Source organism: Salmo trutta, chromosome 6 (assembly GCF_901001165.1).
Source record: "Salmo trutta chromosome 6, fSalTru1.1, whole genome shotgun sequence".
NCBI classification, from domain to species: domain Eukaryota; kingdom Metazoa; phylum Chordata; class Actinopteri; order Salmoniformes; family Salmonidae; genus Salmo; species Salmo trutta.
Window position 1 is genome coordinate 31,753,391 of NC_042962.1, and position 24,078 is coordinate 31,777,468.

A 24,078-nucleotide genomic window follows, 5' to 3' on the forward strand; every position below is an offset into this window, starting at 1 on the left:
TCCAAATAATACCCCATAATGACAAAGTGAAAACAGGTTTTTGGAAATGTTTGCTAATTTATTACAAATAAAAACAAAAATACTTACATAAGTATTGAGACCTTTTTATACGAGACTTGAAATTGAGCTCAGTCGCATTTTGTTTCCATTGATCATCCTTGAGATGTTTCTACAACTTGATTGGAGTCCACCTATGGTAAATTCAAATTGATTGGACATGATTTGGAAAGGCACACGCCTGTCTATACAAGGTCCCACAGTTGACAGTGCATGTCAGAGCAAAAACCAAACCATGAGGTCGAAGGAATTGTCGGTAGATCTCCGAGACAGGATTGTGTCAATGTACAGATCTGGGGAAGGGTACCAAAACTTCCTGCAACATTGAAGGTGCCCAAGAACACAGTGGTGTCCATCGCCCGGCCAAACTGAGCAATCGGGGGAGAAGGGCCTTGGTCAGGGAGGTGACCAAGAACCCGGTCACTCTGACAGAAATCCAGAGTTTCTCTGAGGAGATGGGAGAACCTTCCAGAAGGACAACCGTCTGCAGCACTACACCAAATCAGACCTTTATGGCAGAGTGGCCAGACAGAAGCCACTCCTCAGTAAAAAAGGCACATGACAGCCCGCTTGGAGCTTGCCAAAAGACACCTAAAAGACAATGAGAAACAAGATTCTCTGGTCTGATGAAACCAAGATTGAACTCTTTGGCCTGACTGCCAAGCGTCACGCCTGGAGGAAACTCGGCACCATACCTACAGTGAAGCAAGGTGGTGGCAGCATCATGCTGTGGGGATGTTTTTTCAGCGGTATGAACTGGGAGACTAGTCAGGATTGAGGGAAATATGAACGGAGCAAAGTACAGAGAGATCCTTGATGAACACCTGCTCCTGGGCGCTCAGGACCACAGACTAGGGTGAAGGTTCACCTTCCAACAGGACAACGACCCTAAGCACACAGCCAAGATAACGCAGGAGTGGCTTCGGGACAAGTCTCTGCATGTCCTTGAGTGGCCCAGCCAGAGCCCGGACTTGAACCCGATCGAACATCTCTGGAGAGACCTGAAAATAGATGTGCAGCGACGCTCCCCATCCAACCTGACAGACCTTGAGAGAATCTGTAGAGAAGAATGGGAGAAGCTCCCCAAATACAGGTGTGCCAAGCTTGTTCCGTCATACCCAAAAAGACTTGAGGCTGTAATTGCTGTCAAAGGTGCTTTAACAAAGTACTGAGTAAAGGTTTTGTATACTCATGTAAACTGTGATAATTCCGTTCGCAATTTTTAATACATTTACAAAAATGTCTCAACCTGTTTTTGCTTTGTAATTATGGGATAGTGTGTGTAGATTGAAGAGGAAAAATAACTCTAATCCATTTTATAATAAGGCTCTAACGTAACAAAATGTGGAAAAAGTCAAGAGGTCTGAATACTTTCCGAAGGCACTGTATGTATTGGATAACGGCACAATCATTTGGGCTTGAGCTCATTAAATGTCTTTAATGTAGTGTTAAAATGTTTTATTTAATATATGGCTCATGTAGCATCAGGTTGAACTTTCGATCAAAGCTCTAATCAAATCCAGACAGACCTATTTATATGCTTTATAATGCTTTTGAATGACACTTCTGGTTTTGGGGAGAAATACCGTGTTACCCGGGAGAAAAGTGATTTCTTCTCGGGATGGAACATTTGTAAAATACCGGGAAAATATTCAACCCTACTCCCTGTACACCCATGACTGCGTGGCCATGCACGACTCAAACACCATCATTAAGTTTGCAAACAACACGACGGTAGTCGGCCTGATCGCCGACAATGTCGGGACAGCCTACATGAAGGAGGTTAGAGCCCTGGCAGAGTGGTGCCAAGATAAATGCTTCTCTGTGGTGAAGAAGGTTCAACAGAGACTGAAGAAATTCAGCATGGGCCCTCGGATCCTCAAGACGTTCTACAGCTGCACAATCGAGATCAACTCGACCGACTGCATCACTTCCTGGTACGGCAGCTGCACCGCCCTCAACTGGAAGGCTCTACAGAGGGTGGTGCGGATGGCCTAATACATCACTGGGGGCGAGCTGTCTGGCTTCCAGTACATCTACACCAGGCGAGGAAGGCCTGAAAGATCATCAAGGACTCCAGTCTTCCGAGCCACAGAATGTATCGGCGCATTGGGTCTCGGATCAACAGGCTCCAAGACAACTTCTACCACCAGGCCATCAGACTGCTAAACAGCTAATCCTAGCGGTCTCCCTGGAGAGACCTGCACCTTAGAGACTATCTGCACTATCTGTCAAAGAAAAAAAAAAACATTTGAGAAGTATTCTGCGAGGCAATACATGTTAGAATCACCTTTGGCAGCAATTACAGCTGTGAGTCATTCTGGGTATGTCTAAGAGCTTTCCACACCTTGATTGTGCAACATTTTTCCATTATTCTTAAAAAAAAATTCTTCAAGCTACGTCCAATTGGTTATTGATCATTGCTAAACAACCATTTTTCAGGTCTTGACATAGATTTTCAAACAGATTTAAGTTAAATTGCCTTGCCACATTGTTTGCAGTATTACTTTAGTGCCTTGTTGCATGTTTACCATTTTTTTTAAATCCTGTACAGGCTTCCTTGTTTTCACTCTGTCAATCAGGTTAGTATTGTGGAGTAACTACAGTGTTGTTGATCCATCCTCAGTTTTCTCCTATCACATCCATTACACTCTACAACTGTTTTAAAGTCACCATTGGCCGCATTGTGAAATCCCTGAGCGGTTTCCTTCCTCTCCGGCAACTGAGTTAGGAAATACGTCTGTATCTTTGTAGTACCAATAGGTTCCCTTATTTGCGAGGAATTGGAAAACCTCCCTGGTCTTTGTGGTTGAATCTGTTTGAAATTCACTGCTCGACTGAAAATCTTAAAGATTATTGTATATGTGTGGGGTACAGAGATGAGGTAGTCATTCAAAAATCATGTTAAAAACACTTACTGCACACAGAGTAAGTCTATGCAAATAAAATCTAAATTTAAACCATTTTAAATACAGGCTGTAACACAAAATTTGGAAAATGTCAAGGGGTGTGAATATTTTCTGGAGGCACTGTAAATACAGTTAATTATTTCTATGCATACTACCTCTACTGTTGTGTTGTTCCTTAAAAGCGCTGGTTGTCCCGATTCAAATGTGCTATTTTAAGGGATCATGCCTGCGAAACTCACAGCTGTGCTTGCAATAGTGCATATGAATCGGGAGAGTGTAGCGGATGTAACAATAGTAGTTTCATTTTGCTGGGATGTTCTCAGACAGATTTATAGCTCTCAAAAAGAAAAAACACACAAAATAACTTTGTAGAATTGAAACAAGATCACCTTCACAGAAGCCCTGAAACCAAAAAATAAATAAAATGTACTCTTGGAATTCTCATTTGAACGACTTAGTATCTAGTTTGAATAACTTAGTATCTCGTTCGAACAACTTAGTGTCATATATATATTTATTAATATATATATATATATTTATTAATATATATATATTTATTTATTAATTAATTCTCATTTGAATGACTTAGTATCTAGTTTGAATAACTTAGTATCTCGTTCGAACAACTTAGTGTCATATATATATTTATTAATATATATATATATATTTATTAATATATATATATATTTATTAATAAATATATATATGACACTAAGTTGTTCGAACGAGATACTAAGTTATTCAAACTAGATACTAAGTCATTCAAATGAGAATTAATAAATATATATATATTAATATATATTAATATTATATATAATATTAATATTTATTAATAAATATATATATATTAATATATATATTAATATATATATTTATTAATAAATATATATGACACTAAGTTGTTCGAACGAGATACTAAGTTATTCAAACTAGATACTAAGTCATTCAAATGAGAATTAATTAATATTATATATATATTTAAATATATATATATAAATATATATATATAAATATATATATAAATATATATTTAAATATATATATAAATATATATATTTAAATAAATATATATATATTAATATTTAAATATATATATATATATATATATATATATATATATATATATATATATATATATATATATATAATATTAATATATATATATATAATATTAATATATATATTAATATATATATATAATATTAAATAATATATATATTAATATATAAATATATATTTTGTTATGCAGCTTGTCAAACCGTGTAATGATTGCTGCAGCCATTAATTCACGTATTCCATACATTGATTACATTTACATTTAAGTCATTTAGCAGACGCTCTTATCCAGAGCGACTTACAAATTGGTGCATTCACCTTATGATATCCAGTGGAACAACCACTTTACAATAGTGCATCAAAAATGTTTAAAGGGGGGGGGGGGTTTAGAAGGATTATGATTATTCATTGACAGTTCCTTGATAGCCTAAAGCAGGGCTCCTTTGAATGCCAGAGTTTGTAAGTGGGAAAGTGGAGCAGAGCATAATTCAAACAGATTAAAAAAAAAAAAACCTGTATAACAAGTTAGACCTAATTAGACAAAAGAACAATTAAGTTGTTCAAATGACTTTGTCATTCTAACCAGATACTAAGCAAGATACTAAGTCTTCCAAAAAAGATAATTCCAAGAGTAAGTTTATAATTTTTTTTGCCTTGGGCTTCAGGGATTCTGTAACTTTATCTTATTTAATTTTTATTTCACCTTTATATAACCAGGTAGGCTAGTTGAGAACAAGTTCTCATTTACAACTGCGTCCTGGCCAAGATAAAGCAAAGCAGTGTGACAAAAACCACACAGAATTACACATGAGATAAACAAATATACAGTCAATAACACAATAGAAAAATCTATATACAGTGTGTTCAAATGTAGTAAGATTAGGGAGGTAAGGCAATAAATAGGCCATAGTGGCAAAATAATTACAATTTAGCATTAACACTAGAGTGATAGATGTGCAGATGATGATGTGCAAGTAGAGATACTTGCACAACATCTGTCTCTTGGTCACAGATGGATGAAATCACTTTGTGCTTAACCTCACTAGGGTAGGGGGCACTATTTTCACCTCCGGATGAAAAGCGCGCCCAAAGTAAACTGCCTGCTACTCAGGCCCAGAAGCTAGGATATGCACATCATTGGTAGATTTGGATAGAAAACAAAAGCTTCCAAAACTGTTATAATAATGTCTGAGTATAACAGAACTGATATGGCAGGCAAAAACCTGAGGAAAATCCATCCAGGAGGTGCCATTATTTTGAAATGGCTGTTTTTCCAATGAAAGCCTATCCACCATTTAAAGGGATAGGACCCAGATTCCATTCCCTATGGCTTCCACTAGTTGTGAACAGTCTTTAGACATTGTTTCAGGCTTTAATTCTGAAAAATTAGGGAGAATTACAACTGAGTGAGTGGATAGTGGGATGTCCCCAGAGCTGTTTTCTGAGCGCGACCTGAGAGCGCACCTTTCTTATTTTTCTTGTATATTGACGACTGAAAAATTATCGATTATTTAGGCTAAAAACAACCTGAGGATTGATTATAAACATCATTTGACATGTTTCTACGAACTTTACGGATACCATTTGGAATTTGTCTGCCTGTTGTGACTGCATTTGAGCCATTGGATTACTGACCAAAACACGCCAACAAAATGGAGGTTTTGGATATAAAGAGGGACTTTATCAAACAAAACAAACATTTATTGTGTAACTGGGAGTCTTGTGAGTGCAACCATACAAAGATCGAAGGTAAGTGATTAATTTTATTGCTATTTCTGACTTTCGTGACGAATCTACTTGGCTGGTAACTGTATGTAATGTTTTGTGTACTGGGCGCTGTCCTCAGATAATCACATGGTTTGCTTTCGCCGTAAAGCCTTTCTGAAATCTGACACGGCGGCTGGATTAACAACAAGTTAAAGCTTGAGTTGTAATGAGTCTGCACACATTTGAATGGTGTCTCAGTGCCGCTCAGGAGACGTTTGGCATCTCTGTCGTCAGGGTTAGGGTTACTGTCAACTAAATATGATCATATTTATTTTACAGTTATACGAAAGGTGAAATATTATAGTAAGTCATTTATAATTTGATTGTTACTATATTTAGAAAGCATTTCAGTCATTTCAAGCTCTATTGCCCCACTGATTAAATAGGGGGAAAAAAGGATTTTTCATACTTTTATAATATTTGTACTGTCCTTGAGCTAGTCTTCAAAAGTGAGTAGACCTCAGCAATTTATAACTATTTTTACCAGAAAGGTGAGTTCCAGACCTTTCTAAAACTATGCAGCATTACCAGTTATTACGTTTGGGTATGTCTATTTAGGCAGAAATCTTCATTTTGCCATATCATTATTACATTATTAAGGGACTGGATTCAACCAGACTATTGGTAAACGTGAGTTACCTGGGTGGAAAGCAGGTTGCAGTCAATGTGAACACCCCTTCCTGTCCTGTGACACTGCAGCAGGGCGGCCATGATGGCTCCGTGGGCGTAGAGTCCTGTGGCCAGGTCAGTCATTGCGACGCCCGGCCTAACTGGGTCCCCATCCTGCGCAAAAGAACAAGTATAAAAATAAAATATTGATAAATTCTTAACAACCTTACCTATGTCATTAACCTACATCATTAACCAGTAATTCAAGCCCAGCAATCATTAGAATCAAATCAGAAGTCATAGAAATGATAATATATGCCATTAAACAGACTTCCATCCAAAGCAACTTACAGTAGTGAATGTATAAATCTTTGTATGGATGAGTTGTGAGTTCAAATCCCAGGTGAGGACACGCTAAATTATAATTACTGTAAAACATTGTAGTCATGCATGTCAAAGTAAAATATGTACGTTGAAAACAATGTACAGTGAGTATACAAAACATTAAGAACACCTGTTCTTCCATGACAGACTGACCAGGTCAGTATTATTGATGTCACTTGTTAAATCCACTTTAAATCAGTGTAGATGAAGAGGAGACAGGTTAAAGAATAATTTTGAAGCCTTGAGACAATTCATACACAATCCATGCATGTGTGCCATTCAGATGGTGAATGGGCAAAACAACAAATGTGCCTTTGAATGGGGTATTTGAGTTGGTGCCAGGCGTACCGGTTTGTGTCAAGAACAGCAACACTGCTGGGTTTTTAATGCTCAACAGTTTACCGTGTGTATCAAGATTGGTCCACCACCCAAAGGACATCCAGCCAACTTGACACAACTGTGGGACGCATTGGAGTCAACATAGGCCAGCATCCCTGTGGAACGCTTTCGACACCTTGTAGAGTCCATGCCCCAACATATTGAGGCTGTTCTAAGGGCAAAAGGGGGTGCAACTCAATATTAGGAAGGTATTCTTAATGTTTTGTACACTGTGTATATCTTGGGGAGAGAAACATACTCACCTCAGGGCCAGTGATGTGCATCATGCCAGAGACAGCAGAGGCGATTGAGTCATACCCTGGTCGCTGGGACAGCGGCCCAGTTTGTCCATAGCCTTGGAACCAACACACACACACACACACACACTATGGCTTTCCCATAGCAGGACTTTGGCTTCATGCCTAAGAACACCCCTAGGCCGTGGTATATTTACAATAAATCATGCCCCCTCGAGCCTTATTGCTTTATTCTACAAATATTAGGGCGGCAGGTAGCCTAGCGGTTAAGAGCGTTGGGCCAGTAACCGAAAGGTCGCTGTTTCGAATCCCTGAGCCAATTGATCATGATTAAGCCAGAAGCACACTAACAAGTGATGGGTTATTAAAAGTACACTATGCAGAAATCGCTCTGCCATTTCCTGGTTGCCAAAACTTTTAATAGTTCGCCTAATTTCAGTTTATGTGACAAAATAAGCAAGTAAAGTATAGATAATCATTGTACCAGCTAAACCGCTGTGAAATATATTTTCCATAACCAAAAATATTGTTGTTTCAGCTGTTTGAAGCTGGTGTACAAAACCGAAAAAGTACGCGAAAACAAAACTTAATGGGAAGCATAGAAATAGCGCATATAGAACAGCTCTACCGTTTCTCAGACTTGGTTTCAAGTAGAGTGGTTGATCTATAACTTAAGTGCATTTGGTCAGCATCTCCCAAAAAGTTACATATTGCCACTAAGAACTAACAGCATAGAAATAGCACACATAACAGATCTGCTTCTTAGACTTGCTTTCAATGATAATGATCTATAACTCACATGTCAAATGATCTATAACTCACGTCTATGTGAATTTGGTTGGGTCGCCTCCAAAAAGGTCACATCGTAGCTTTAACTCTGTAGCCTCAGCATGAAACCTTTCCCCCTCTATACCATGGCAGAAATGTGAAGCACACACACAAACCATCTAACCCCTCTGTACTATACAACAGCAGCATGGTATTAACCCCTATGAAAAGTCACACTAAATAATTAACCCCTTTACACAAAGTAAACACAATTGCAACTCTGTTGTCCCATGTCAACACTGGGCAAATGTAATTGAGCTGACAGCCTTGGAGTGATATTAATCAATATTTGCTATTCCGGGATATAAGAAAGTATAGAGAGGGCCATAAAGAATAGACTAGTAAACCCTTATATCCACAGAAAGCTTGGGAGCTGTAGTCCATATTTGTATAAGACTTACTGAATTGGCACAGCACAGGCTCAAATACATGACACAAATGTTTATTTTTTTCTATAAAAATGTTGAGTATCAAATAAATGATATGAATTATTCATGTGAATGAAAAAGTATTTTCACCCTTTGAATCCATCACAAATATTATTTCAAACAGAGGGTTCATGACATGACGGATTATTTGTCTTATACCTTTAAAATGTACTATGAAATTATAAATCCTTATAAAAAAAAGATAGATACAGTAGAGATGTCATATAGCGGAGTCTACCTTCAAGAAGTCTGGGGGGCAAATATAAATTCCTACAGAGACGAAATGCATGTTTTTGGATTCTCCCAGAACAGACGAGTAAAACATCATCTTGCAGTTCTCTCTACCTGACACAGAACTGTGTGAATCACATGAGCTTCAGACATTTAGCAGGGATTCTTATGAAACTAGGTAATGTAGTATCGCTGACATCCACTGTACTGCAGTATAATGCACATAATTTGAAGCAAAGCGGCAAGCTGAAACCAGCCATATGTCATACTTATATTTCTGACAGTTTTATATAGTACAATAAAATCATATATTTTTTTCTATAAACAGCCTACTATCCGATTTCAGGGACTAGGATTTGTGTCAGCTCAAGACGTAATTAATTCAATAATAGCAAGTAACTTTTAGCTTACAAGGTCCCACCTTATGCAGACAGATGTTTTTTTAAGGAATAAATTGAAAACATACAGTATGTTGCATAACACAAACTAACTAAAACAGGGGAAAGGAATACTGCTCGTTTGATTGAGCCCATAAAACAGACATTGCAGAAGAAAAATCAGGAGTGTTTACGTGTACTAAGCTATAGCCACTGCAGCCCAATCAAAATAAGCACTCCAGGGGAGAAAAAAAAAATCTAACCATATTTCACGGTCTTCAAATTTGATTCTTGGAAAAAAACTGGGCAGACGTGTGGCCACAAAGTGTTTAAGCCATGTTTTGTAAGGAGCTAAGCATCTTGTAAAGAGGTCACAACATAGCTTGACTATGTGCGTCTGCATAACCCTTTTAAGAAAAAGAGAAAGATACACAATATTCTATTAAGCAGTATATATTGTCGGGTGACAATGCCATTGAAGTTACTGGCAAGGACATATCATGCAAGGCTACAGTTTGTCATTTTTAGAAACAGCAGGCTAAATATATTGGAAGAATTCAACCACTTCTGACACTAAAACTGCTGAGTCTTTTGCAAAGTGGCACTCTGTCTTAAGTCGTTTCCATGAGTGGGACTGCCAATATGCGCCATCACTGGGATCTGAAAGATTACATAAGCAATCATACTCCATGTATTATTGCTTAGTTAAAACAAAATATCCAAATAAAATATGGCTGCTCAAAATTGCCACAAGGTCACTAAATTTGCCCGCAAGTCCAAGGCAATCAACCAATAAGCAAAAATAAATCGAATGACGACATCATTGCACTGCACATAAAGCAAGCAGGCTCATTAAGTGAACTAAAATGTATTTTAAACTGTCACAGGCATAAATGGTTTCCTTTTCACTTGATTGCAACATAAAGCTAAGAAGGTAAATCAAAAATAGGGGTGGATAAAAGGTATATTTTCCTGGGTGAGTGCTCAAACTAAAGATCAGAACACTTTAAAACAACTTTGAAATTGAAAACTGTATATGGATGTAAATAAGGTTAAAAAAGCTATTCTATAAATATCTGGAGACATCAAAAAACTCAAATGGTTTATGAGCCAAAGGCCACATGAAGCTAATCAAAACACATTAGTTACAGATTCAAAAAAGGAAGTTGTCTAAATCCAGCAAAATTAAACATTTCAACATGAGCATTGTAAATCTTTCCAATTTCACTGTAGTGTTTACCATCCACAATTTACCAAGGCCTCGTGGGTAATGTCTCCAGCATTTAACAAGAAAAGGGGGCTTAGAAATTTGGCAACATAAGTAATCTTCCAACAAGACTTGGGGAAATTAAAACTATCTGCAATTCAATGCTTTCCTTACCACAGGGAATAAAATGGCAAATCTTAAACCAACTCACCACATCTGACGTATGTGGGTACTAAGACAAGAGGTATGAACTAATGGTTGACACTATCTTGACACTGTGGTGTTTGAAGAAACTAGAAATTCAGGGGAATACATGTTTACTAGGGTGTTAGGCTCCCTCTTGTGACCATTAATGAGAACTTTAGGCATTTACTTTGATCTGATTTGACGCAAAAGGCCCATGATAACATATAGCGATACCACTTCAACACAGAAGGGTATGCCAAGGTGACACAACATCACTGCACAGGATACGGTGACGTGGGTTTTTGAACAGAGTGTGACAAGATTCCAGGATTTACAGCTTGCCCACACGCGAAACCAATCTCTAGCGTGGGGACATACGCCATCAGTTACAGATTAGTGTGGCAACGGAGCAATTTTCACATGAAGCCTCACTTGCTTTATGAGTGAATAATGCAGACAGTAAACTGAAATGAATTGAAAACATGGATAGTAAAGATTGACAGCATGCAAAACAAAAAAAAGAGCACTCTTTAGAGGCATCAACATAATGGAGTAGAAATTGTCACCCAGTCATTACATTTCCTTAACTAAGGATTTGCAAGCCATAAATTACAGCTCCACCACACACACGCAACTTGACTAGCTAAAACCCAGAGTTGGGGTCAATTCCCTTTCCATACATTACTTTCAGGGTGTGGAAATATAAATCACAATCAAAATGATTCAGAGATTTTATTAGGTTTTCTGATGCTAAGTATTTCATACATGTTGATCACAGAAATGGAGTTACAGAAAGGTGTATGTGGTGTTCAATATAATGTTGGAATTATTTGAAAGCTGGGTGTAGAGGAATGAGCACAGAGCCAGAGGTAGGTACCTGAAATGGAGCAATACACCAGTCTCGGGGCTGCTTTGTGTACATCGTCGTAGCCAAGGCCCATCTGAGCAAGCTTTCCAGGAAGATAGTTTTCCACAAGGACATCACACATCCCTGCAAGCTGAGTAATGCAGCCCATTACGTCTGTTTCTACTGTGCTGTATATTGTCACCCAAATCGTCATTCAAAATGTCAATGCACCCACATATCATCGGGAGAAAGATTGGAATGGAATGTGGTGGTCATTCTAGCATGATTCCATGTATAAGAATGTAATGTGGAGAATAGGTCGTTATCAATAAAACGTCACAATGCGGTGCAGAGCGTTTGATTTGGCTGCTGAGGGGCAAGGACACCCCCAGCTACGCTAAACCATTGACAACTACGTTTCATTTTCAAGGGATTGTTAAATAAATGTTAGCTATAACTCTTCGGTTTTAATATAGTCACCTATTGAAGAAGATCATAGTCTGAACTATAAGAGTTATACAGCAAGTAACTGCATTTTCATGATAGTAAACATGTATTGGTATAGAACAAGAATGCCCGCACACGGTTAAAGCTCCCAATGCACATTCGAAAATATACACGTTTTCATCTCACCTGACCATTGCGGACATGACGCATGGTGGGTGCAAAAACAATTTGTGTATCTCTAATAATTTTATGACAATGAGATAGGTACATGTAGTAGTTCCAGAAAATAACATATACAGTGGGGGAAAAAAGTATTTGATCCCCTGCAGATTTTGTACGTTTGCCCACTGACAAAGAAAGGATCAGTCTATAATTTTAATGGTAGGTTTATTTGAACAGTGAGAGACAGAATAACAAAAATATCCAGAAAAACGCATGTCACAAATTGTATAAATTGATTTGCATTTTAATGAGGGAAATAAGTATTTCACCCCTCTCAATCAGAAAGATTTCTGGCTCCCAGGTGTCTTTTATACAGGTAACGAGCTGAGATTAGGAGCACACTCTTAAAGGGAGTGCTCATAACAGCAGCTTGTTACCTGTAAAAAAGACACCTGTCCACAGAAGCAATCAATCAGATTCCAAACTCTCCACCATGGCCAAGACCAAAGAGCTCTCCAAGGATATCAGGGACAAGATTGTAGACCTACACAAGGCTGGAATGGACTACAAGACCATCGGCAAGCAGCTTGGCGAGAAGGTGACAACATTCGGTGCGATTATTCACAAATGGAAGAAACACAAAAGAACTGTCAATATCCCTCGGCCTGGGGCTCCATGCAAGATCTCACCTCGTGGCGTTGCAATGATCATGAGAACGGTGAGGAATCAGCCCAGAACTACACGGGAGGATCTTGTCAATGATCAAGGCAGCTGGGACCATAGTCACCAAGAAAACAATTGGTAACACACTACGCCGTGAAGGACTGAAATCCTGCAGCACCCGCAAGGTCCCCCTGCTCAAGAAAGCACATATAAATGCCCGTCTGAAGATTGCCAATGAACATCTGAATGACTCAGAGGACAACTGGTGAAAGTGTTGTGGTCAGATGAGACCAAAATGGAGCTCTTTGACATCAACTCAACTCGCCGTGTTTGGAGGAGGAGGAATGCTGCCTATGACCCCAAGAACACCATCTCCACCGTCAAACATGGAGGTGGAAACATTATGCTTTGGGGGTGTTTTTCTGCTAAGGGGACAGGACAACTTCACCGCATCAAATGGACGATGGACGGGGCCATGTACCGTCAAATCTTGAGTGAAAACCTCCTTCCCTCAGCCAGGGCATTGAAAATGGGTCGTGGATGGGTATTCCAGCATGACAATGACCCAAAACACACGGCCAAGGTAACAAAGGAGTGGCTCAAGAAGAAGCACATTAAGGTCCTGGAGTGGCCTAGCCAGTCTCCAGACCTTAATCCCATAGAAAATCTGTGGAGGGAGCTGAACGTTCGAGTTGCCAAACGTCAGCCTCGAAACCTTAATGACTTGGAGAAGATCTGCAAAGAGGAGTGGGACAAAATCCCTTCTGAGATGTGTGCAAACCTGGTGGCCAACTACAAGAAACGTCTGACCTCTGATTGCCAACAAGGGTTTTGCCACCAAGTACTAAGTCATGTTTTGCAGAGGGGTCAAATACTTATTTCCCTCATTAAAATGCAAATCATTTTATAAAATTTGACATGGAAGGCAAGACAAATCAAAGTGACATATTCATGTAAGAAATGGTCTGATCAAACTCTTGGATCAGACCTCTAGGAGATATGGTACACAAACGCTGAATCCAATACAATTCTCTTCTCAATTATCAGTATCTCCCCACCTTAGTCTTAACATGCTCGCTGCCAATGTATCTCAAAGAGCTACATTGGCATCGAAAGAGCTTGACGTCGGCAAATCCTCATCCTGGTATAAATTGTCAGTCGCACTACCGTCATCACCACTATATGCAAGCAAATCAAACAATATTTAGATTTCCAGGGATAAACTAGATGGCTGTTCGCTTGTTAATAACTAGCAATAGTGACATGGTCCATCAATCAATGTAGCCCATCATGTCTGTCAGCAGCAACGGTGAAACACTTAACAAACATGTTGAAAAGGGGATGTTCGCTAGGTAGGGCTACATTGGCTGAAGAAAAAAAGTACATTAGGTCTACTTCCCACTATATGTTTAGTCAACTGTACAAAGTTTAAACTGGTAGCTTGCAAAGTAAACATTATAGGCTAACAATATATCGGCAAATGCACCCTTCTGCTTGACAGGGAGAGCCCACAAAGGATGGGAAACCAAACGTAAACCACTCTTACTTGTCAGGTATAGTTCACTTTTATATCACTCATATCAAATTAATGGTGGCCAACATTGAGATATAGTGTAGCTACCCTCACATATCTGAAATTACACAATTGATGCTTACTGGTCTTGAAAAGCATGCAGTTACTTACTGTAACTCATGATAGAGCTAAATGTGTGCAATTGTTCAGACTGTAGTCTTCAAGAGGTGAGGATAGTACAACCCAGTGTTGTAGTACTAGAGATTAGAGGTCGACCGATTATGATTTTTCAATGCCGATACCGATACTTGGAGGGCAACAAACCCGATTAATCAGCCATTTTTTTAAATTTTTATTTATAATAATGACAATTACAACAATACTGAATAAACACTTATTTTAACTTAATACATAAAGACTATCAATTTAGCCACAAATAAATAACAACTACTCCAAGTCTCAGAGCGAGTGACGTTTGAAACGCTATTAGCGCGCACCCGGCTAACTAGCTAGCCATTTCACATGGGTTACACCAGCCTAATCTTGGGAGTTGATAGGCTTGAAGTCATAAACAGCGCAATGCTTGAAGCACAGTGACGAGCCTGTTGCTGCCTACCACCGCTCAGTCAAGACTGCTCTATCAAATCATAGACTTAATTATAATAAACACACAGAAATACGAGTCTTAGGTCATTAATATGGTCGAATCCGGAAACTATCATCTCGAAAACAAAACGTTTTTCCTTTCAGTGAAATACAGAACCGTTCCGTATTTTATCTAAACGGGTGGCATCCCTAAGTCTAAATATTCCTGTTACATTGCACAACCTTCAACGGTATGTCATAATTACGTAAAATTCTGGCAAATTAGTTCACAACGAACCAGGCGGCCCAAACTGTTGCATATACCCTGACACTGCGTGCAATGAACGCAAGAGAAGTGACAATTTCACCTGGTTAATATTGCCTGCTAACCTGGATTTCTTTCAGCTAAATATGCAGGTTTAAAAATATATACTTTTGTGTATTGATTTTAAGAAAGGCATTGATGTTTATGGTTAGGTACACGTTGGAGCAATGTGTACCTAAGCGATTATATGCAATGCAGGACAGGCTAGATAAACTAGTAATATCATCAACCATGTGTAGTTAACTAGTGATTATGATTGATTGTTTTTTTATAAGATAAGTTTAATGCTAGCTAGCAACTTACCTTGGCTTCTTACTGCATTGGCGTAACAGGCAGGCTCCTCGTGGAGTGCAATGTAAAGCAGGTGGTTAGAGTGTTGGACTAGTTAACCCTAAGGTTGCAAGATTGAATCCCCAAGCTGACAAGGTAAAAATCTGTCGTTCTGCCCCTCAACAAGGCAGTTAACCCACCGTTCCTAGGCCGTCATTGAAAATAAGTATGTGTTAACTGACTTGCCTAGTTAAATAAAGGTTTAAAAAATTAAATATATATTTAAAAATAAAAAAATATATAAAAATCGGCGTCCAAAAAAATACCGATTTCCGATTGTTATGAAAACTTGAAATCGGCCCTAATTAAATCGGCCATTTACGATTAATCGGTTGACCTCTATTAGAGACCACCGGAGTCCGGTCTCGAGACCACATTGAGTCCTAGTCTTGTCTCAGTGTCGGATACATTTGTACTCGGTCTTGGACAGTGAGTATTTGTAATTTCTTTGAGAGAAGCCGAGTAAAAAAAAAACTAAAATCATCCGCTTCCATTCAGTCAGCACATAAAACTGCATTGCCAGGCCAAAACACTCCTTTCTTGAAACAGTAATACATTATAACAGCATTTATATCTATTATAGACATGTTCGCGCAATGGTGAACCTATAGGCCTTCAGTGTGTGACAGGTTCGTGATTCTGAAAGAACAGCAACCGTAATACTAGCACACTGTAAAACACAAAGGGCCAGTGGTGTAGCGGAGGCTATACGCAGGTATAAACCGTATACACACTTACTTTTCAGTGAGCATTGCCTATACTCACTTCTTAATCCCTACTGATGTGTATCAAAGTAGTGTAGTTATTACTTCCATTCCAAAAAAACATTTCATGTTTAGCACACAAAGTAACCGGTGACCTAAAGTTTAAAGTGGAACTGACTGCGTTTGAACTAATTTGCAGATATGAAAGCAGACAGACAATCATAATATTAGTAAAAAATATCAAATTCCCACTTTGTGCTTCAATACCAACTTTATAAAGACATTTTTAAAATAAGTTTGTATTTGACTCAATGTTCCGTGATGTACACTAAGGCATTTTCGGCAGAATAGATAGATGCATTTCAATGCATGATTCATTTAATTCACCAATACATTTCTTGGTAGTCCAAAAAAATATTGTCATCAGGTTGTAAATCACAGCTGGCCTGGTACATTGTTTGCTGCCTCCATTCGGGATACACTGTTTCAGTTTAAATTACTCAATATTCTGGAAAAAAAAAGATGAATGTAACTAAGGCTGGGATGGCAATAAAATCAAACTAGCAAGGGCAATGATCACAAGTCAGTCATAACGTGGCAAATAGGCTAGCGTATCTATTAATGTAGCAAGCTAAAAACGTTAGCTAGCTAGGTGCTAGGAGGATGTCATGCTAGGAGGATTGGCATGACATCCTCCTAGCACCTAGCTAGCTAACATTTTTAGAGGAGTGGGTGAGTGACTGCCTTTTTCCAATCATATCGTTTTCCAGTGGCTATACACAACTAGAGATGCAGGTGTCATTTGGTTAGCTAACAAGAACTTGAATGACTTATCCAGTTCGCATATCCCTTTTGTTTGCAAATTCACTCTGGCGATCAACTCAAATTTCAGAGCATTCTCGTCTGAGAATGCCAGGGCGCAGAACAACTGGTGAATTTTACAAACGCGTAACATCCGCTGAATATGACAAGTGTCAGTAAACATAGACAAAAAAGTAAGTTAGTCAAGAACGCTCCAGATAAAATGTAAACAGCCTAACCAGCTCTACTACGGTGAGTAAAATGGTCAGAGTAAGGTGTTCTCTCATTTGTGTCTGGAAGTAGCTCGCTAGCAAGCTAGCCAACTTTAACCAGTTAGCTTGGGTGCATGGTTGGGAGAGGCATGCATTGGCAGGCAAGCTGCAGAAGGACGAGGAGGCTACAATTCCCCATTGTTTATCAGTGCAATTTTGACAGCCAACTAGCTGAAAAAGCCCATGCAAACTAGTCAACAACAAAAGCTATCTAGCTAGACCGTGAGAAAACGACTGCTCGCTATTGCACAGTGACCTATTGGCCTTCAAGAAGGCAGACGTTTCCATAAATTTAGAAAACGGTCCCACTCCTTAAGTCAAAATGTGATTGGTTGATTCCACTGTCACTCCAAAATTTGGCCCTAATACTGTTAAATGGCAAATGCCTCTATACATCTTCTGATGGCCTAACCAATAGCTGACATAGCTAGCTAGATTTATCTCCCCAGAGACCAACAAAGAAAAAAATTAATTATCTTCAGTGTTAACCCTTTCCTTTCTAACAAAAACAAAATATTAAAAATCAGAACATAATTATCATTTTATTTAAAAAAAAAAAAGCATAGAAGGCCCATTGTTCCCCACTGTGTTTGGGTTAGTAATATTTGTAGATTGGCTTTATTTTCCACCAGCTTGAATTTCTTCACTATTTTGAATGTCTAAAGAATCCATATGTTGTTTTGAAATATGAACACAGAAATACTGGACATTTTGAACTCATATTACTGTGGTGACTTGACAAAATTGCAATAATGGTCTTGAAATCGGTCTCGAACACAACACTGTTAACAATCATTTATTCAACAATCCCTTGAAAACGGCACGCAGTGGTGGAGCTACCCCGGGTCTCCTAGCACCCCAAGAGGCAAATGGAACGCTCTGCACCTTAGTAAAATTTTATTGATAACGACCTTTAGAACAGCAGCCTGTTTCGGCCCATTCAATGCGTGTGGAATTAAAATGGAATGTACCATTCTGAGAAATAGCACATTGCCAATTGTCTTCCTACCTCTAAGATTATCTTGGCTCCTCTTGGGTCTTTGAGATTTACAGCAATGCTCTACAAACAAAATCAATACACTGTTAAAACAAACAAAAGATTTCAGGCAAAATTCAAATACATCAGATAAAGCAAATGGTGAAGTAAAGCAAACAATAGCAACTTTCAATGTGATAATACAGGATAGACACTGCTACTTGTACATGTAACTGATGTGATCTAGTGAGCTGTGTACACTAGTAGTAGTATAGTTAGTAGAGTTACCACTCATGACTGTATTTGTTAGTGACAGAGACATGGTTGTTGAATTTGATCCATTTTATGTCTTGTGGCCTTCACCGAGTGAGTTCCTAGACAAAAGCTATCATTAAAATGTAACTTTGACAATAGAGTACATCATAAGGCCTTACTTTAATGGCCTAGCTTTACCCTAACACAGTGGTGTTAGGAAACTCCTGGTTTACAGGCTACATTAGGCCTGCAAGTCACATTAAGCTGGCTTGCAAAGTAAGTCACATTAAGCTGGCTTGCAAAGTGCTTTCTATTGGAATCCAGAGTTAGGACATCCAACAGTTGGAATTGTATTCACCTGCAACCTGCATTCGGAATGACTGTCAAGGTTAGGACAATTGAAAAAGGAGACTACCTAAACCATTTAAACTGGAACAACCATTTCAGTAACAGGCAATAAATCTAACTGATTGGATTAGTTTAGAAAAAGGTATGTTATTTATCTTTGTGTAGCTTAAGAAAAAGGTCCAATGGAGCCGTTTTTATCTCAATAATCAAATCATTTTTGGGTAACAATTAAGTACCTTACTGTGATTATTTGCAATTACAAATGGTCAAAAAGAAACAAAAATAGCTTCTTAGCAATGATACATTTCTCATGCAATTTTGCTAAAACAGGTATTTTCAAACACCTATTACACTAAAAGGGCATTATCATAATTTTCACAGTATTATTACAACTCCTGTGCACTGGGCCTTTAAGATCAACCAAACAATCAATGTACATGCAAAACACAGATATTAAAAACAATCCCCCTCCCAAAAAAATCTTCCTGTAGTAGAGCATGCTGGGAAATAGGATAATAATGGGTGTGGTTTTGATGTGAATGTTTTACTCTCCACAGAGTAAAACAATAACTCTGGTTATTAACACCAACACTGGGGTTATTTACACCACTGAGTGTTAATTTCACTCGTTGACTGTGTACAAAAAGTTATGTAATTTCTATACGGTTCACCCAATATGGATGGAAATACCCTCAAATTAAAGCTGACAGTCTGCACTTTAACCACAGTCATTGTATAATTTCAAATCCAAAGTGCTGGAGTACAGCTCCAAAACAACAAAACTGTCACAACACTTTTGGAGCTCACTGTATATGTTAGAAACACCTTTGGCAGTGATTAGCTGTGAGTCTTCTTGCGTAAGTCTGTAAGAGCTTTGCACACCTGGATTGTGCAATATTTTGCCATTATTCTTTTCTAAAGTATTCGAGCTCTATCAAGGTGTTGGGGATCATGGGCAAGACAGCAATTTTCAAGTCTTGCCATAGACGTTCAAGCAGGTTTCAGTCAAAACTGTAACTTGGCCACTCAGGAACATTCACACTTCTTGGTAAGCAACTCCAGTGTAGATTTAGCCTTGTATTATAGGTTATTGTCCCGCTAAATGTTGAATTCCTTTACCAGTGTCTGGTGTAAAAGCAGACTGAAGCAGGTTTTCATCTAGGATTTTGCCTGTGCTTAGCTCCATAGTGAAAAAACTCCCAAGTGTTTGCTGATGTCAAGCATACCCATACCATGATGCAGCCACCACGCTTGAAAATAAGGAGACCGTTACAAAGTGACGTAAAAGGTCCTAAATGATGTCACCACTGCCCCTGATTCTAAGCAATGTCATGCTGCCATTTGTATTGACTTGGCCAAAGCTTTTCAAAACGCTAGACCATTCCATTATTGTGGCTTGGTCCTGGGCCCCACGCTCTTCTAAATTTACATTAACAACATAGCTCAGGCAGTAGGAAGCTCTCTCAACCATTTATATGCAGATGATAGTCTTATACTCAGCTGGCCCCTCCCTGGATGTTGTGTTAAACACTCTACAACAAAGCTTTCTTAGTGTCCAACTAGCTTTTTCTGCCCTTAACCTTGTTCTGAACACCTCCAAAACAAAGGTCATGTGGTTTGGTAAGAAGAATGCCCCTTTCCCCACCGATGTGATTACTACCTTTGAGAGTTTAGAGCTTGAGGTAGTCACCTCATACAAGTACTTGGGAGTATGGCAAGACGTTACACTGTCTTCTCTCAGCACATATCAAAGCTGCAGGCTAAGGTTAAATCTAGACTTGGTTTCCTCTATTGTAATCGCTCCTCTTCACCCCGGCTGCCAAACTAACCCTGATTCAGATGACCATCCTACCTATGCTAGATTACGGAGAAGTGATTTATATATCAGCAGGTAAGGGTGCTCTTGAGCGCCTAGATGTTCTTTACCATTCGGCCATCAGATTTGCCATCAATGCACCTTATAGGACACTGCACTCTATACTCCTCTGTAAACTGGTCATCTCTGTATACCCATCGCAAGACCCACTGGTTGATGCTTATTTATAAAGCCCTCTTTGGCCTCACTCCCCCCTATCTGAGATATCTACTGCAGCCAGCATCCTCCACATACAACACCCGTTCTGCCAGCCACATTCTGTTAAAGGTCCCCAAAGCACACACATCCCTGGGTGGCTCGTCTTTTCAGTTCGTTGCAGCTAGCGACTGGAACAAGCTGCAACAAACACTCAAACTGGACACTTCTCAATCTCTTCATTCAAAGACTCAATCATGGACACTTACTGACAGTTGTGTCTGCTTTGCGTGATGTATTGCTGTCTCAACCGTCTTGCCTTTTGTGCTGTTGTCTGTGCCCAATAATGCTTGTACCATGTTTCTTTCTGCTACCATGTTGTATTTCTACCATGTTGTGTTGTAATGTGTTGCTGCCTTGCTATTTTGTTGTCTTGGGTCTCTCTTTATGTAGTGTTGTCTCTCTTGTCCTGATGTGCGTTTTGTCCTATATTTTGTTTTATCCCGTCCCCGCAGGAGGCCTTTTGGTAGGCCGTCATTGCAAAAACGAATTTGCTCTTAGCTGACTTGCCTAGTCAAATAAAAGTTAAATAAAATATGATTTGTTAAGCCAAATCATGGGGGACCTCTATTTCACTCCTGAACTGATTTAGGCTTGCCTAAAATTGAAAAAAAAAAAAAAAAAAAAAAAGTGTTGAATACTTTTGCAACAACATTTGTTATTTAATTTATTAACATTTGTAGAGTTGTCTTTTCACTATGACATTATGCAGTATTGTGTGTAGATCAATTACAAAAAATGACAACTAAATCAATTAAAAACTCAACTTTGTCACATAAAATGATCAAATTCAAGGGTTGATACCGACTGTATGTACCTTTTTGTTTCTGTTGACACTGAGAAAATAAACACTCTCATCACCAACAAACGGAGGTCCCCATGATCTGGTGTCATCCCCCGCACCTGTCAGAAATGATCACTAATCAGAAGAAAAAAAAATACTATTTCTAATAATTTCAAATACTTTAGCTTGATTGAGGTTTCCTGGTGCAATGGAACCAATATAATAATTGCTTCAAAACTGAATTGAACCCAGGTCTGATGGATTTCACTATAATTACATTTCATAACATTATTAAGATGCCAGTGAAACATTGGCCAATGGTCACCATTGCCTGTGCTAAGGAAAGTTCAAAATCCTTCTTAAAACTTAAAATGCATCCTTCCTTCCACCCTTCTTTTAAGTTGTCGCTGATCTGACATGATTGGGAAGCACTTTATAATAACTCCAAGTAATAAAGCATTTTATGGCTTTAATAGTAAATAGTTTATTCATCATTACGCCATTCATAATACGTTTAATATAGGTCCTTATAAACAATTTACTAATCATTTGTTAAGTCTTTCTGCGTGGCCTCATCTAAAGTGTGGGCCATTTATACTTTATAAATGTTTTGAGTGTAATTTCTCACAAAAAGATGGACATGCCATTGATAGACATTCCAGCAGTACCTGATGCACCTTAATGTCTCAAAATAGCCTCAATGCTAAAATAATATGCACACAACACAGGATGTTATAACGACTGCCCATACAACTTCTCGTTTTAAAAAATGGCCAGCTGTATGTGGCATCGATATGAGTCAGAAACATTTATTCAATTGGAAAAATGTACTACAAAGTGTAAATAGAATTTTGGTAATAAAGTCAGTCTCATCCAAAACTGAGATTTGTGAGAAAGGAAAAAAAATGGTATGTTACAGAATGAAGGGTACTGTAACAGTTTTCCTTGTGTTGTGTTTATTTTAATCCTTCCCACATCTGGCAGCACCCAAGTAATCATAAATCGGAGTGCAGCTGTATGTGACACCACCGTAACGCCCACAGTCAATTTGGTTGGACATTCGATATCCCTAAGGGGCAAATTACACAATGTACATGGGACAATGTTTTTTTTATTTTTTTTTTTCAATAGTTACAAATGTTAATGCCTTAAAAACCTCAAACCAACTATAAATTGTAGAAATGCATATACAAATATTGAAAGCATTTAATGAGACCACAAAAATGAAATATTTAAAATATTGTCCCATTGACAGTGCAATTAATTGACGGTCCCCAACTAGCCCCAGAGATAGGCTATCTAATGTCAAACCAACTTTGCATTGGTTCCACACCAGCTGGTTGAAGCTAATTGGTGAAAGAAGTTGGCTAGCACTAGCTAGCCTAGGCGACTTCAAAACACAAGATCTGGTTCGTCTGTTTCAAGTTATCTAGATGGGTGAGCGACTGTAACTGTGTACTGTTAAACATCTTATGAATCATTATTAAATACTTAACAAAGTTGTTTATAAATGTGTGACTATGTTACCAACATTTACATATGTGGGAGAAATAATTAAGAATTCTTAATAAACTATTTACTAATCCATTATTACGTGGAGTTAGTTTAAAGGGCTACTCATGATTGGTGAAAACAACAGTGTTTACGCCTATCAAATTATGTTACAGCAGTGATTACTTCGAGGAAGGATACAATCCAACAGAGCCTTAAAAATATTCACAAACCTTCATGAAATAGGTTCACATTAATCTTACACAGCAGTGACACCATGTGGCTGCTGATTGTCAGAGCCACTGACAACAGAACAACGTCAACAAATACTCTAGTCTAGGATAGTGTCAAAGCTGCAAGTGAGCACCTTTCGTAACTGCACATTTACATTTTCCACCGACAACTATCAATATTTTTCCAAAACCTTACAGACTGTAACACAGAATTTGTCTTATCACTTGCCTGGTCTCTCGACTTTGAAAATCTCAGCACCCAGGTCTCCCAGTATCATTGTGGCAAATGGGCCAGCCAGGACCCTGAAAAAAAAGAAAATAGATCATGCACACACACACACACACACACACAAAGACAAACAATTTCTGGCCCACCTCTCTAACCTCAAGGCTGATGGATAACATCGAAGAACAATAAACTATATTGGATAATTGAATGAGAAAAAAATAAAAAATAAAACAAATTATTTTAAAAAAAAGAGTAGGCTATGTGACTATACCTTGTGAGGTCTAGGACTTTAACACCCTCCAGTGGTCGAACATTCTCTCCTGCGTCAGACAAATAGAGTGGTTAGACTAGTACAGCCCCGGTTGAAG

At 38.5% G+C, this 24,078-nt stretch overlaps 1 protein-coding gene across 2 annotated transcripts in view; it reads right to left on the bottom strand.

Moving 5' to 3' along the window:
- LOC115195861 (succinate--hydroxymethylglutarate CoA-transferase) overlaps positions 1–24,078 on the bottom strand; it is a 205,227-nt gene that overhangs the window by 173,468 nt on the left and 7,681 nt on the right. For both annotated transcript variants that reach the window (XM_029756179.1, XM_029756178.1), the window contains exons 2-8: positions 23,982–24,030; positions 23,711–23,784; positions 21,791–21,876; positions 18,333–18,383; positions 11,552–11,672; positions 7,424–7,515; positions 6,429–6,572 (exon numbers count right to left, since the gene is read on the bottom strand). In XM_029756179.1, the coding sequence (XP_029612039.1) occupies positions 6,429–6,572; positions 7,424–7,515; positions 11,552–11,672; positions 18,333–18,383; positions 21,791–21,876; positions 23,711–23,784; positions 23,982–24,030 (617 nt within the window). The remainder of the gene's footprint in view (positions 1–6,428; positions 6,573–7,423; positions 7,516–11,551; positions 11,673–18,332; positions 18,384–21,790; positions 21,877–23,710; positions 23,785–23,981; positions 24,031–24,078) is intronic.